Source organism: Lactuca serriola, chromosome 6, assembly GCF_051521515.1.
Source record: "Lactuca serriola cultivar US96UC23 chromosome 6, Lser_US96UC23_V15, whole genome shotgun sequence".
Classification (NCBI taxonomy): Eukaryota; Viridiplantae; Streptophyta; class Magnoliopsida; order Asterales; family Asteraceae; genus Lactuca; species Lactuca serriola.
In genome coordinates, this window is record NC_136413.1 from 53,615,479 (window position 1) to 53,632,720 (window position 17,242).

General features: G+C 38.7%; 1 protein-coding gene across 1 annotated transcript; it reads left to right on the forward strand.

Annotated features, from left to right (window-relative positions):
- The first annotated feature begins 1,889 nt into the window (after positions 1 to 1,889).
- On the forward strand, positions 1,890 to 5,600 carry LOC145058536 (Tetratricopeptide repeat (TPR)-like superfamily protein). Its single transcript, XM_079006432.1, has 2 exons — positions 1,890 to 3,772; positions 4,564 to 5,600. The coding sequence occupies exons 1-2, from the start codon at positions 2,037 to 2,039 to the stop codon at positions 5,288 to 5,290; spliced, it is 2,463 nt and encodes an 820-aa protein (XP_078862558.1). The 5' UTR covers positions 1,890 to 2,036; the 3' UTR covers positions 5,291 to 5,600.
- Positions 5,601 to 17,242: the final 11,642 nt, after the last annotated feature.

A 17,242-nucleotide genomic window follows, 5' to 3' on the forward strand; every position in this document is an offset into this window, starting at 1 on the left:
CAAGTAGCAAAATAACAAAAAATAGTTCCAACAAGGGCAAAAAGACCTAACAAAATAGTTCCAACAAAGGCAAAAAGACCTAACAAATAGTTTCAACACTAGAAAATCGTCGGACAATCTTTCCATCCTTCAAAACTCCTAAACTTGTACCCGTCATCTCAAGCCATCCTCGTAATATCTCGAGAACATCGGGCAAATGCATCTACATCTCTCTCATGTTCATGGTCCCTCCAAAAATATGATATGCAACAAAGCGTAAAGGATGTGTAGGGCCTAACTGAAGCACCTCTAACTTTTCTAAACATTGAGGAATTACACTTTAGTCAAACTTTGTAGAGCTTTTTTCATTTCAAATGCTAAATCGTCAGCAGTAATTGAAGTTCCATCAGGTGAAGAAGCAGACGGTGAGGCACTAGAAGCTATAGGAGTTGAGGGTTTAGCCCTTTTGTTGGGGTTATCGGATGGTGAAGCAGTATATGGTGAAGCAGCAGAAGGTGAACCAACCGAAGGTGAAGCTGCAGAAGGTGAAGCGGCAGAAGGTGGTGGCCCATGATGGGAAGTGTCAACACCATCATCATCTATTGCATCAAAAGGGTTGACGGTGATCTGAAGTGGTGGAACACGATAGGAGGATGCTCCAACTACTGATGATGATTGAGTTGAGTAACTCCTAAAATTACCGGTGACACTATTTCCATAAAAAAGACGTGCACAAAGATCTGGAAAAGACAGTGGAATTGTTCTCAATGAAGCAGCATTTGGATGCCCTTAAACCCAAATGTAACAAATAATAGTATAAGAATATTTGACAACTTCAAACGTAAACGTTTAATATGTGTGTGCGTGTGTGTCTATATATATATATATATATATATATATATATATATATATATATATATATATATATATATATATATATATATATACTAGGTGTGAGACCCATGTATCACATGGGTTTATTTAAAAAAAATTAATATAAAATTCAAAGTATTTGAGAAGTTTGAATTTATAAGAAAAGTGAGAATTGAATTATAAAAATTAAAGTTTTTTTTTTGTCTTTTAAATTAAAAAAAATAATTTAGATAAATAAATAAAGGAAATTAATGAAACTTTAAATTAGTAATTTTGAAATTAGAAGAAAAGTCCATTAATGAAATTGATATGCATTTATTATTAGATTTAAATAATATTTGGCATTTAATAAAATAGAAAATCCATAAAATGACAAGTGGAATAAAAATTAATTTAAAATTACCATAAAATTACATGTGGCAAATTGAAAGAGAATTTGACAAGTGGCAAAAAAACCTTCATTTATTAGAGTAGATATATATACCTTTTTAAAATCATCCGACTCCTCCGCTGTTAAGTTGAAAGTGTTTGTTTGAGAGTTGTATATATTACCACTTTTGTTTTTTAAATACACTCATCCTGTGTATTTGGTTTTCAGATTGTCATATGCGTTTTTCATTTGTTTTTGACTCAACTCAAACCCAAATTTCTCCTTAAGAACTCTTCCAAACCTTATCCTTGAGTCTTTTTGCAAACTCAATCCTTTTCTACCAACATTCTTTACTTCTTCAATACAAGTATCCAATAAGCATTTTAAATGTTCATTGGTCTATTGTTGTTTTTCTCTCATTTCTAATAAGCAATACATCATAGACAATAATAATTTCATAAGGTATTGTAGCATTCACAAATTGACAAATATGATTTCATAAGGTATTAACATATCATACACATTCCAACAACAACAAAAAAAACCATTTGCAACAATAAAGAGTATTTTCAAAACCAAATAACAATAAACAATCGACAACTAACATCATTATTTCATATTTTCAAAAACAAACAACAATTTTCATAGCATTCTATAGCATCAAAAAAAGATTTTCAGCCTCCTATTTCAACAATTTCAAACAATTTTTAGGGCATCACATTTTAACTAATTGGAGAAACCGGTGTTAGTGACATAGGTTTTGAGAGAACATTAAAAGTTCAATCGTCTAACAATATTAACCGATGATCATCACATGTTGCTCCAAAGGAAACCCGCCAAAATTCCATCTTTATCAGACATTATCAATGTCTCCTCCGGTGCTCTCACTCCTTCCATTAACAAAGCTTCTTCATGGTTCAACACCGGAGACAAGACGATTCCACCACCCGAACTGGGTAATTCTCTAGATGACGCTACTTACACGAAACTGATTCTATCATCCACGCAATCAGGCTGTTCAGCTCACGGGAAACTCGTTCAATCTCATATGGTGAAAACAGGTTACAATCCTACCTTATTTCTACACAACACACTTCTTAACATGTACTTCAAATGTAACGAATCAGACTTAGCTCTCCAACTGTTCGATGAAATGCCTGAACGAAATGTCGTTTCCTGGAATTCATTGATTTCCGGATACACTCAATTAGGTCAATACATTTTCGCAAAAGAAGCCTTTATCAAAGCTAGAACCACAAACGTTGACCTCAGTAAGCACACATTAGCAAGTCTACTAAGCATCTGTGCTCAAACTGGTGATTTGGAACTAGGAAAAGTCATACATAGCTTGATTATAGTAACTGGTGTAGGCATAGATGCGTTTTTAACCAATCCACTTATTGCTATGTATTCTAAATGTGGGAGAATAGATCAAGCCCGTATCACATTCAACAAATGTAACCAATTAGATGACGTTTCTTGGAACTCAATGATTTCTGGTTATGCTAAATCCAATTTACACAACGAAATGCTACAAATTTTGGTCAAAATGCATCAATGTGAAGTAAGATTTAGTAGCTATGTATTGGGTAGTGTTCTTAAAGCATGTTGTTCGAATTTCAATCATTCTTTAATATGGGGGAAGTTGTTACACTCATGTTCTATAAAACTCGGTTGGGATCTTGATGTTGTGGTGGGGACCGCGTTACTCGACATGTATTCTAAAATTGGAGAATTAAACGATGCAATTTCAATCTTTAATCTTCTTCCCAACAAGAATGTTGTCATGTGTAACGCAATGATTTCTGGGATGCTCAAATTCGGGAACAAATCATTGAATCTTTTTCTTGAAATGCAAAGGAATGGATTCAGGCCTTCTGAATTTACATTTTCTACCATGATCAAAGCTTGTATCATATCTGAAGATTTTGAATTCGGGAAACAAATCCATGCACTTATTTGCAAGAACAATTTTGACAAAGATAAATACATAGGGAGTGTTCTTGTTGAGTTTTACTCCAAATGGGGCTCTATGGAGGACGCTTTACTCTGTTTTAAATCAACCAATAAGCAAGATATAGTGACATGGACATCAATGATTGTGGGTCATGCTCAAAATGGTGAATTTGAAAAGTCATTGATTCTTTTTTGCAAATTGCTTAGTTTTGGATTGAAACCAGATGAGTACACGATTTCAAATGTGTTGAGTTGTTGTGGGAATTTGGGTAGTGTGAGATGTGGTGAGGGGATTCAGTGTTATTCGGTGAAAGGTGGAATTGGTGATTCCGGAGTTGTGTTGAATTCTTTGATACATATGTATGCGGAGTCGGGTGATATAGATTGTGCAAATCGGGTGTTTGAGGTGGCTGATAAATGTGATGTGGTGGCATGGAGTAGTATGATTTGTAGTAGTGCACATCATGGATGTGCTAAACAGACTTTGAGGGTTTTTGAGATGATGATTGAAAGTGGAATTGTGCCTAATGATGTGGCGTTTCTTGGAGTTCTTACTGCATGTAGTCATGGAGGACTTGTTGAGGAAGGACTCAGGTAAATATTCTTTTTGATATGACATGACATGACATAACAGAACAAAATAGGTTGTACAGTATTTGGGTGAGACAAAATATTGCAATTTTTGTCCCATTAGATCTTATAATAGGAACTTATTGAAAGCTTTTGTTTGTTTTGAAAAAGCAATGAAAAAAATTAGTTGACTAATAATGTGTAAGTTTTTTTCAAAATAATTTGTGTAATTAACAAGTTGTTTTCTTCAAATTATTAAATTTGTTTTTCCTTTTAATTACTTTTATGTTATTGTTTACTCAAATAAGTAGTGATAACATGGTTTAAAATGTATAGGTAGAAACAAAAAAGTTATATGGTTATATTAATATAATAATTTAATTTGAAATATATTGATTTGTATAAAAAAATTATAAATGTTTAACTATTTGTGTGTAAATTTAGTTTCAAATATATCCATAATCTTTTTGTTATATAAATTTAATTACAATTTTTCAAAACCTATTTTTTTTTTTGTTATAGTTCGATACCAAAACATCTTTTTGCAATATAAAAATATATACTATTTACTTACGTAAATTTAATTTCAAAAAATATTGATTTATATATATAAAAAAGATGACATAAATTGAAATAGGTGGGACCCATTAATAAACCTTAGAGAAAAAACTTCACTATAGTGGAGATAGTTTTACTACTATGAATGCTTTTAGCAGTAGAAACTATTCTGTCATGTCATATCGTGTCAAAAAAGTAACTGGTGTTTTTGTGTAATGTAAAGTTGAAAATGCTAATATATTTTAACAATTTGTCAGATATTATGAAACTATGAAGGGCGAATATGGTATTTCACCAACGGAAAAGCATTGTGCGTGTATGGTAGACCTATTAGGGCGTGCCGGAAGGCTATCCGAAGCCAAAACTTTCATCATGAATTCAAATTTCAAAAATACACCGGTGATGTGGCGGGCCCTACTGAGTTCTTGTAGGATTCACAAAAACATGGAGGCTGGAAAACAAGCAGGGGAAACATTAATCGAGTTGGAGCCGGAATCATCTTCTTCTTATGTCCTTCTTTACAACATCTACACTGACGCCGGAATGGAATCGGAAGCTACAAAAATAAGAGACTTGATGAGCAACCGAAGGATAAAAAAGGAACCGGGTTTGAGTTGGATTGATGTGGGGAATCGAGTGAGTTCGTTTTTGGTTGGTGATAAATCGCATCCACAAAGTGAAAGTATATATGTGAAGTTAAATGATGTGTTTGAGAAAATTAAGAAAGTTGGTTATCGAAATGAGAAAAAGGGGAATGGTTTTATGGTGAATCCGCACAGCGAAAAGCTTGCGGTATGTTTTGGTTTGATTAGTTTGGGTGGAGGTGCTCCTTTGAGGGTGATGAAGAATTTGAGAGTTTGTGAAGATTGTCATGTTGTAATGAAGTTGATATCGAAAGTTGAAAAGAGAGAAATAGTTTTGAGAGATTCGATTCGGTTTCATCGGTTTAGAGATGGGATTTGTTCTTGTGGGGATTATTGGTAAAAGATTTAGCATTTCTCTAGGTTAAACTAAGATTATAATTGTTTGTACACTACAAAAAATAATAGATGGGAAGAATGTGCATATACATAACCAAAGAATTGTAGTATAATTCTTGAAGAACTAGTATGTAGGCTTGAAATCATCAAGTCCTAACAAGAATTGTATTTACTTGTTATTGCATGATTGAGATGAAAGATGAATAAGTAGGCAAAAGACAACGATGACATGGATTTATCCAAACAAGTTGATAATTCAATGTAATCAAAACATGTGTTTAGGATAAAATTATACGAATGGTCCTTATAGTTTAGGACATTTGTGTGATCGTTTCCTTTTTATTTTTATTTTTTTTAAAGTCGTAGAGTCCCTATTATATACTTTGGTTGCGACTCGGTCCATGACATATATAAAAAGACTATATTGTCCTTATTAATTGTTTTTTTAGTTTTTATTATATATTTTATTTTATTGGGTCCCACTATTCTAAACCTCAATCCTTTATTGTTCATAGATACGTTCGTACATGGCAACGATATATGTGGCACACAGTTCACTTCCAACAATTACTACATATACAAAACTAAAAATCACATCAATTCAAAGCTCAAATCAAACCACTGTTAACCTCCTATATGAAATTCAAACCTCAAAATCAAAACTACAAACAAAATCCGGAAAAGGATATAAACAAAATCAATTTCTTATTTCTTAGCTACAAAAAAAAAAAAAAAAAAACAACTATCATTGGAATTTTGGAAAAACCCACAAATCACAATCACCAACCCCAAACCCGTTGTCATCCTCTTCCTTCTTTGTAACCTAAACATACCATCACCATGAACGATAGGGCAAGAAATTGAAGGTAAGAAAAGGGATCAAAGATGTTGCTAAAATAGTAGGGCAAGAAAGGGATTAGTTCATTGGGGGTGGATATGGTGGTGTAAGGAGAGAAAAAAAGAGAATGAAAAGGAAAAAAAATTTGTATTTTGTGTTCTCGAGTTGGAAAGAAGTAATAGAAAAGTTAAACATTTTGTTCATTTCTCTCCAAATACTTCCAAATTGGAAGGGAAGTTAGAAAATAAAATGATAATTTCATTTCCTTCTACTTCATTCATGTAATAAAACTTAAGAATACCGATTTCTTTTACTTTCCTTCCATGTCCATTCATTTCTTTTCTTTCCCCTTGTTAGGTTCTTCATTTTGTTGCTTGAAGAGAGAAAGGGGAAAGGATATACCATGTATTGTGACAACCCGAAATTTCCATTTGTACGAACAATATCTATTCAATAGAAGTCAGTCCAATTTCAGTGATTTTCAGACTTTTCCGAACAAGTTAGTGTACCTTAGGGTTTACACTTTAGGAGATATCAGGAGAGTGGATGCTCCTGAGTTTGTGAAATTTGGACATTTCAAGTTTCATAATGTTACAGTCTAAGTTCAAGAATAAAAATATTTTCTGTCAAAATATTTCAGGACTATAAATAGTTTTCTGAATTTATTTAATTCATTATTCACAATTCCAACTAAAGAAAAGCCATTTTCTCTCTGACAGATCTTCGGGTTTTTATCCCAGATTGTGAGTAACTCTTTCTAGTAGTGTTAGATTACATATTTGATGCTTATAACATGATTTAGTGGGCTAAATCATGAGATCTAAGAGTTTACTCCCCAAGGTGTTCTTGGGCGGTAAACTCCCGAAACAAAGCCAAAACCGACATTGATGCTAGAATAAGGCCTTAGGACATTAGGTAAACACATTAGGGACATGAAATCACACACAAAACCACCCAAGATTGGGAGTTTACGGCCCAGAACTCTCTTAGGCCGTAAACTCCATTTCAAAGGGCTAAATGGTGGTTTTTGGACTAAAGGACTTTAAGGCTTGCATCTAGATTAATTCCCCAAGTAGCTTAAGGTCTTAAACACTTCAAATGACACAAAAGAAAGTGAGTTTACGGCCCAGAACTCTCCTAGGCCGTAAACTCCATGTAAATGGTCACAAAGGGGTGTTTTCATGACACCTAAGGTCCTAGCCCTTTACAAGAAATTGTACCCACTAAATGGAAGGACCAAACCACACCAAAATCACTTAAACAAGTGAGTTTACGGCCAAGACATGGTTCTTGGGCCGTAAACTCCTATAAAGGGCACTAAGTGGTGCCTAATGCCTTCATGTGCTAGGATTAAAAGTCTAGAACACATCCCACTAGTACAAGAAACTTGAAAACAACCAAGGAATCACCCCAAGGGAGTTTACGGCCGTAAACTCCAAGGGGAAATGTCCTTTAGGCCGTAAACTCCTATTTGGAGTACTTCTAGGCCTTAAACCCTTCCAAGAACATATCCACTAGGTTAGAATAATTCTAGAAAGCATATTGGACTTCAAAACACACCAAACACACATGTTTGGGAGTTTACGGCCGTAAACTCAAGAGTTTACAACCGTAAACTCCATGTGTGATGGTATATGGAGAGTAAACTCTCATATGGGGTCCTTTGGAAACCCTAAACTCAAGTACCCTGTCCCACAATAGCTTAGATGAAGTCCTTACGGCTTAAAACACTTACATAAAGTGTTATCTATATCTAAGATGTCTTAAACATTATCAATTAGTCTTTGGTGTCTAATTGAGTGCATATATGTGTGATTATATTTTCATTAGGATCGTAGTGTGTGCACAAGTCCTCGCTTGACACCTAGCCATCCGATACCGTTCAGTTCATTCCAATCACCAACTACAGGTGAGTTCATACCCCGTAAATCAATGTTTTAAAGGATTTTAAATGCTTTAATGGGGGGGGGGGGGGAATACAAGTAGAAACAAACATGTTATTAAATCAGTTTCATGTATTTTATAACTATGTTTTCACTCAGTAGATTTCACATATTTCAAAAGAAGTCACGTGAAATGGTTTTCTATCTTAAAATACTTAGACAACAGAAGTATTAGTTTTGAATTGTATAATGACTTCAAGTCACTTTATATTATTGTTCAAAGCTCCTAGATACCTTGCATAAACCTACTTGAACAACAACATACTTTCCAGTTAGCTATCATAGGGATAGTCAGAAGATATCAAACAAGAGTCAGTTCATTCATGAGTCTATACTAGCACATTGCCTGATACATGAGTACTTATAGATGTTTACCTGATACATGAGTACCTTTACATATACTTGCATGATACATGAACACGATTACATAAACGCATTACATGAGTACCTTTCCATAGATACACTTATCTGTATACATTAACAGGATTACTTGTATCTCGCATTACGAGGATGATTTATCAGTACCTTCTGTGTAAATCTTCCTACATATTCCACAGTACCTCGAAATATTTAAGAAAGGACCCTATCCCATAGTACCTCGGGATACCTAGATGGGCCTCTATCCCACAGTACCTCGGGATATATGTACGGGACTAACCATTCCGGAACCCATCTGTTAGCAACAGTGGGTAATGAACATCTACGGATGCCTACGGTTAATACTTATACTAGGAGTACCTTTAAAGGGACTAACCATTCCTTCCACTTGCTGCTGCTACAGAGGAAGAATTGGACAAATCTTCGGATGTCCATTAGGTTATATGTAATATGTTAGCCCCAGTACCTCGGGTCAACATTTACATTCGTTTTGTTAGCACCAGTACCTCCGGCTAACACTTACCTGATTATATTTTTCCTGTTTACTTTATTTTGTGATATCTTTCACATAAACGATGAGTTAGACTAAGCACTTTTAGTACTAGTCTACACAAAGGAAAAATACTTCATTTATACAAAACATTCGGGTCTTGGTAGAAGACTACATTTCATACATACAAAACATTGGGTCTTGGTAGAAGACTACACTTCATACTTATAGAAAATAAGGGTTTTTCTAGGGATTTCATACTTACCTCAACATTTTCACTTAAAGGTTTCATGGCATTCATAGCAGGTATTCACAAACAAAGCAATGACACTTATATACTTATGAACTCACCAGCTTTAAAGTTGATACTCTCTTTCAAAATAACTTGTATTCTCAGGTCGCCAGTAGACAGGTACGGAGGACATGTTTTGAGAAGACGTTGCAGACAAGCCTCGTCTTTTATTTTGATTGTATATTTTTGGTGTCTTACCACAATGAAAGAACACACATGTATAAAACTTTACTTATAATGCAATGGATGATGTTGTTGCTTGTTTATTATATTACACTGTTGTGATACTGTACATGACGTCCTACACCCATGAACGTTTCCGCCGTTCGTGGTTTTGGGGTGTGACAGATTGGTATCAGAGCATTGTTTATAGTGAATATAGTATATCAACCCATAAAAGATATACTAACTATAAATACATGGGATTAAAACACTCTGTCTAAGAGTTATACTTTTAAATAATAAAATATTTAACAAAGTATACGTGCCTGCATTCATACTAAAATCAGTGTCACAACGACAAGAACAAAAGTATTACGATTGTTGGATATCACAAGTAAGCCTGGGGATATATAGTCAGTCTTGGGAATGGCATAGCCTGATCAACTATGCTGGTCCAAGGAGTGATTAGCATATGCCCAATAATGGTTGTGATGTGGCAACAAGTCTAAAAACTTACCAACACAACCACAAAGAAATACCATATAGGTATTTGATTGTACTGTAATTATCTTAGTTAGTTCGTCTATTTTAGCTATCTCTTATATCCCTTTTCTCGCGTAGATTAAGATGGCTGGATTTCACCACGGCGATCCGTACTTTCCAAACCAAGGCAATGCTGGTTGGCTAGAGGCAGAGCCAGAAGATGATCACCCAATCCCTTTGGATGATCACCATGCTGAGGGCTTTTCCGATAGTTCCGACTCGGAGCCAGAAGTCAATAACCTACCCCCGGCTGCTCAAAACCCAAACCTGGACCCTCGCCCTGTGTTTCAAGGACCCACACCCCTGTGGGCCACTAACTTGATAACATGGAGTCATGAACAGGGTCATCCCATTCCCTACAACGGAGACCGAAGTTTCTACAACCTCACAGAAGGAGGTTCTGCCGATAGAGTCCTACCAATCATGGTGCGTAGGATGTCTAGGAACTCGATAATAGCCCAGGCAGCTGTCAATCAAGTCTTGGAAGTTGACGCTAACTCAGGTGTTAACACTGTCCACATTCGCCAACTAGAGTCTGCTCATGAAAGGACTCTGGTCCGTAATGCAAATCTGCAAAGGGAACTTGCTGAAACCCGAGCCGAAATTAGAGAACTTCGAGCTCATCAAGCAAGGTCGGACAGGCGTATAAGGGACATCGAACGTCTACTGTCGGAATCAAGGACTCATGCTAGTAGTTCTCGTCGCCGATAGAATATCGTTATCTCATCTTTTGGATATAACCTAGTTTATGTAAAACTATGGTCTAATTTCCTGTCTATATAAATCTTAGAACTGTTAGGTCTTTGTTTAATTTTAAGTCTGTCAAAATTTTCCATCTTGGTTGATGTAAGGCCTACTTCTAGGCCATTTTTCCCGAACTTGTTACATCTGTAATTCCAGTTTATTGACAGATATCTAATCTTATGGAAATTATTATCCAACTGTTCTCTTCTTCATTTAGTCATGCCATTCTTTCTGTTGTTGGACTATGACGATTTAGTCCATGAGACACATTCATTTATCATTTATTCTTATCTATGTGGTCATCTTTTAAACGTATAGTTAAAGATGCCGCCACGCAGGAATCCTAGGAGGAATCCAAACAACGAAGCACCTATACCACCACCTCCACCACCACCTGTACCTCTTCAAACTCCAAATCCTTTTGATGCCACTATGTTCCAGGCAGCTTTCACAGCAGCAGTTGCAGCTGCTGTGTCAGCAATCAACGCTCCTGCCCCTAGTGGATCAGGAACAGGTGCACCACCCTCAAACCACGGCGAAAGCCATAGACACCCTCGGGAATGCACCTACAAGGATTTTACTAACGCCAAACCCCGCAGCTTCAACGGAACTGGGGGTGTTATGGTGTTGAGACAATGGATCGAGAAGATGGAATCTGTCTTCGAGATCTGCTCATGCCAAGAAGGCAGCAAGGTCAAGTTCGCAGCTTGTACCTTCTCTGACCGAGCACTAACATGGTGGAACAGCCATGTTAACTATCTAACTCTGACGGTGGCGTATTCCATTGGCTGGGAGAAATTGAAAGAGATGCTCATGAAGGAATACTGTCCTCGAGGGAAAATACAAAAGCTCGAGCAAGAATTCTGGGGTCTACAAATGGTTGGATCCGACATCACTACCTACACGAATAGGTTTTGTGATTTGGCAAACTTGTGCCCCGACATGGTTGCTCTCCAGAGCAAAAAGATCGAGAGGTATATCTGGGGACTGTCGCCCCAAATCCAGTCAAGTGTGATCGCTTCCATGCCTATTACCTTCGATAGTGCCAAGGAACTAGCACAATCCCTCATCGATCACAGGAAACCCCAGATCACGTCAATCCCTACACTTGTACCACAGAAGACCAACCCCGACTACGTTAAGAAGGGATGTAACAAAAGGAAAAGAGGGGCTCCGCAAGGATCCTCCAATAAACAACAGCATGTGGCGATCAATGCTGCCACAGTGACTCCTGTAGTCCCTGCGAACCCCTTTCCAGCAAAAACCTATGCTGGAACTCTTCCAAAGTGCACCAAGTGCAGCTACCACCACCACGGACCTTGCAAGGAAATGCAATGCTCTAACTGCAACAGGAAGGGGCATACCGTCCGCTTCTGCAAAATTCCAACAGCTCAAGCTGCTCAAGTTCCTAACGCCGGTATGGGCCAAGCTTGCTACGGATGTGGCGAAGTGGGCCATTACAAGAGGAACTGCCCTAAAACAGGGATGACTGGAGGAGTGGGAAGAGTTATGGCTCTAGGCCACGAGGAGGCAGTAGCTGATCCAACGATAGTTACTGGTACATTCCTCCTTGATAACTCTTATGCTTGCATACTTTTCGATAGTGGAGCCGAGAAAAGTTTTTGTGAGTCACAAATTTGCACACCTGCTTAAACAAAAACCATGTGCATTAGATAGTTCATTCACGGTAGAAATGGCTAACGGGAAAACAGAGAGTACAAACTGCATATACATAGGTTGTACTTTAACTTTAGATAGCCATACTTTCAAGATAGATCTTATGCCAGTTACCATTAAATGTTTCGACGTTATCATCGGTATGGATTGGTTGAGTCTTCTGCGTGCCGACATTATGTGCTTCGAAAAAGCAGTCCGTCTTAACCTTCCTAACAACGAAACCTTAACTATCTACGGCGACAAACCTAGTACTAGCCTTCGCATCATTTCGTGCATTCAAGCACAAAAGTGTTTGCGGAAGGAGTACCATGCATTTCTCGCACACGTCGTCGATACCAGCCAAGAACAGAAAGACATCTAGAAAATCCCAGAAGTACGCGACTTTCCCGACATATTCCCAGAAGAACTTCCCGGTTTACCACCACAACGCCAAGTCAAGTTCAGAATCGACTTAGTGCCAGGGGCTACCCCCGTAGCCAAATCTCCTTACCGTCTTGCACCGGCTGAAATGCAGGAACTTTCCAGTCAACTTAACGAACTTCTCAAGAAGGGATTCATTCGACCAAGCTTCTCACCATGGGGAGCACCGGTCTTGTTCGTCAAGAAGAAAGATGGATCGTTTCGCATGTGCATAGACTATAGAGAACTCAACAAACTTACCATTAAAAATCGTTACCCCTTGCCCCATATTGACGATTTATTTGATCAACTTCAAGGAGCCAACTACTTCTCGAAGATAGATCTGCGATCCGGATACCACCAACTACGAGTGTTAGAGGAAGATGTTCCCAAGACAGCCTTCCGAACTCGTTACGGGCACTACGAGTTTGTAGTGATGCCATTCGGATTAACAAACGCACCCGCAGTATTCATGGATCTGATGAATAGAGTGTGTCGTCCTTACTTGGATCAGTTCGTCATCGTCTTCATTGATGACATACTCATCTACTCTCGAAGTAAGGAGGAGCATGGTCAACATCTCCGTAAAATCTTAGAAACATTGCGTGCGGAGAAGCTCTACGCAAAATTCTCGAAGTGCGAATTTTGGATTCGGCGAGTCGAATTTTTGGGCCATGTGGTTAGCGAAGAAGGTATACACGTGGACCTTTCCAAAATTAAGGCCATCGAGAACTGGTCAGCACCAAAGACACCTACTGAAATTCGTCAATTTCTAGGTCTAGCTGGCTACTATCGCAGGTTCATTCAGAACTTCTCCAGCATAGCGAAACCTCTTACAACCCTGACCCAGAAAGGTGTGGCCTTCGACTGGGAGGAGAAACAGGAAAAAGCGTTCCAAACGCTCAAACGAGCCTTGTGCACCGCCCCGATACTATCCCTTCCCGAAGGAATAGAAGACTTCATTGTCTATTGCGATGCATCCAATCAAGGACTCGGATGTGTTCTGATGCAGCGAGGTAAAGTCATCGCCTATGCCTCGAGACAGCTGAAGACACATGAGGTTAACTACACAACCCACGATCTCGAGCTAGGAGCAGTTGTGTTTGCTCTGAAGATCTGGCGACATTACCTATACGGTACCAAAAGCATGATCTTTACAGACCATAAGAGTCTACAACACATCTTCGACCAGAAAGAGCTCAACATGAGACAACGACGGTGGGTCGAGCTACTTAGTGATTATGAATGCGAAATTCGTTATCATCCGGGTAAAGCCAATGTAGTAGCCGACGCCCTAAGTCGGAAAGAATATACTGGTCGTAGAGTCAAATCTTTGACTCTAACCATCCATTCGCACTTGTCCACACAAATAAAGGAGGCTCAGCTCGACGCTTTGAAACCTGAAAATGTGGCGGGTGAATCCCTTAGAGGGATGGATAAGAACTTGGAAGTCAAGGGTGGCGGAGCCTTATACCTCATGGATCGGATCTGGACACCGAAACACGGTGGCTTCAGAGACTTGGTCATGACGGAAGCTCACAACACTCGTTATTCCGTCCACCCGGGTTCAGATAAGATGTATCTGGATCTTAAGAAGCTATACTGGTGGCCTAACATGAAAGCAAATATTGCTACCTTCGTGAGTAAATGCCTTACTTGCGCAAAGGTCAAGGTCGAATACCAGAAACCCTCCGGTCTTCTACAACAACCGGAAATACCAGAATGGAAGTGGGAGCGGATCACTATGGACTTCATAACCAAGTTGCCCAAGACGACGGGTGGACTTGATTCCATATGGGTCATCGTCGATAGACTGACCAAGTCTGCACACTTCCTACCGATCAAGGAAACAGACAAGATGGAGAAACTTACCAGAACTTACATTAGGGAGATTGTAAGACTGCATGGTGTTCCTTTATCTATCATCTCAGACCGAGATAGTAGATTCACTTCGAGGTTCTGGCAGTCATTACAAAATTCCCTAGGAACTAGGCTGGACATGAGTACAGCCTACCATCCACAGACCGACGGGCAAAGTGAGAGAACTATCCAAACCTTAGAAGATATGTTGCGTGCCTGTGTGATAGACTTTGGAAAAGCTTGGGATACTCATTTACCCCTTGTTGAATTTTCCTACAACAATAGCTATCACACGAGCATCAAGGCAACTCCATTCGAGGCCCTCTATGGCCGAAAGTGCAGATCCCCTCTGTGCTGGGCTGAAGTGGGTGATACCCAGTTAGCTAAGGGACGCGTTCCCGAAAGCACTCTCACGGGTCTAGAGATCATTCGGGAAACGACAGAGAAGATCGTTCAAATTCGTGAACGACTAAAAGCCTCTAGAGACCGACAGAAAAGCTACGCCGACAAGCGTAGGAAAGCATTGGAGTTCCAGGTGGGCGACCAAGTCCTACTGAAAGTCTCACCCTGGAAGGGCTTGATACGCTTTGGAAAGCGTGGGAAGCTCAATTCAAGATACATAGGGCCTTTCGAGATTCTCGCAAGAATCGGCCCTGTGGCTTACAAGCTTAATCTACCGAAAGAACTCAGTAACGTACATCCTACCTTCCACGTGTCAAACTTGAAAAAGTGTCTATCTGACGAGACTCTTGTCATTCCACTCGACGAGATCGAGATCAACGAGAGCCTCAACTTCGTGGAGGAACCAGTAGAAATCATGGACCGAGAGGTCAAGCGAACAAAGCAAAGCCGTATCCCGATAGTGAAGGTGCGCTGGAACGCAAAGCGTGGACCGAAATTCACTTGGGAACGTGAGGATCAGATGAAACTGAAATACCCTCACCTTTTTGCTTAGTTATTTGAAATTTCTTATTTGCTTACATTCTAATTTCGGGACGAAATTCCTTCTAACGGGGGGATGATGTGACAACCCGAAATTTCCATTTGTACGAACAATATCTATTCAATAGAAGTCAGTCCAATTTCAGTGATTTTCAGACTTTTCCGAACAAGTTAGTGTACCTTAGGGTTTACACTTTAGGAGATATCAGGAGAGTGGATGCTCCTGAGTTTGTGAAATTTGGACATTTCAAGTTTCATAATGTTACAGTCTAAGTTCAAGAATAAAAATATTTTCTGTCAAAATATTTCAGGACTATAAATAGTTTTCTGAATTTATTTAATTCATTATTCACAATTCCAACTAAAGAAAAGCCATTTTCTCTCTGACAGATCTTCGGGTTTTTATCCCAGATTGTGAGTAACTCTTTCTAGTAGTGTTAGATTACATATTTGATGCTTATAACATGATTTAGTGGGCTAAATCATGAGATCTAAGAGTTTACTCCCCAAGGTGTTCTTGGGCGGTAAACTCCCGAAACAAAGCCAAAACCGACATTGATGCTAGAATAAGGCCTTAGGACATTAGGTAAACACATTAGGGACATGAAATCACACACAAAACCACCCAAGATTGGGAGTTTACGGCCCAGAACTCTCTTAGGCCGTAAACTCCATTTCAAAGGGCTAAATGGTGGTTTTTGGACTAAAGGACTTTAAGGCTTGCATCTAGATTAATTCCCCAAGTAGCTTAAGGTCTTAAACACTTCAAATGACACAAAAGAAAGTGAGTTTACGGCCCAGAACTCTCCTAGGCCGTAAACTCCATGTAAATGGTCACAAAGGGGTGTTTTCATGACACCTAAGGTCCTAGCCCTTTACAAGAAATTGTACCCACTAAATGGAAGGACCAAACCACACCAAAATCACTTAAACAAGTGAGTTTACGGCCAAGACATGGTTCTTGGGCCGTAAACTCCTATAAAGGGCACTAAGTGGTGCCTAATGCCTTCATGTGCTAGGATTAAAAGTCTAGAACACATCCCACTAGTACAAGAAACTTGAAAACAACCAAGGAATCACCCCAAGGGAGTTTACGGCCGTAAACTCCAAGGGGAAATGTCCTTTAGGCCGTAAACTCCTATTTGGAGTACTTCTAGGCCTTAAACCCTTCCAAGAACATATCCACTAGGTTAGAATAATTCTAGAAAGCATATTGGACTTCAAAACACACCAAACACACATGTTTGGGAGTTTACGGCCGTAAACTCAAGAGTTTACAACCGTAAACTCCATGTGTGATGGTATATGGAGAGTAAACTCTCATATGGGGTCCTTTGGAAACCCTAAACTCAAGTACCCTGTCCCACAATAGCTTAGATGAAGTCCTTACGGCTTAAAACACTTACATAAAGTGTTATCTATATCTAAGATGTCTTAAACATTATCAATTAGTCTTTGGTGTCTAATTGAGTGCATATATGTGTGATTATATTTTCATTAGGATCGTAGTGTGTGCACAAGTCCTCGCTTGACACCTAGCCATCCGATACCGTTCAGTTCATTCCAATCACCAACTACAGGTGAGTTCATACCCCGTAAATCAATGTTTTAAAGGATTTTAAATGCTTTAATGGGGGGGGGGGGGGGGGAATACAAGTAGAAACAAACATGTTATTAAATCAGTTTCA

Coding starts and splice junctions, on each gene's coding strand:
- LOC145058536 (XM_079006432.1), top strand. CDS start 2,037: ATGTTGCTCCAAAGGAAACCCGCCAAAATTCCATCTTTATCAGACATT. Junction 3,773..4,563: donor CTTGTTGAGGAAGGACTCAG/GTAAATATTCTT, acceptor ACAATTTGTCAG/ATATTATGAAACTATGAAGG.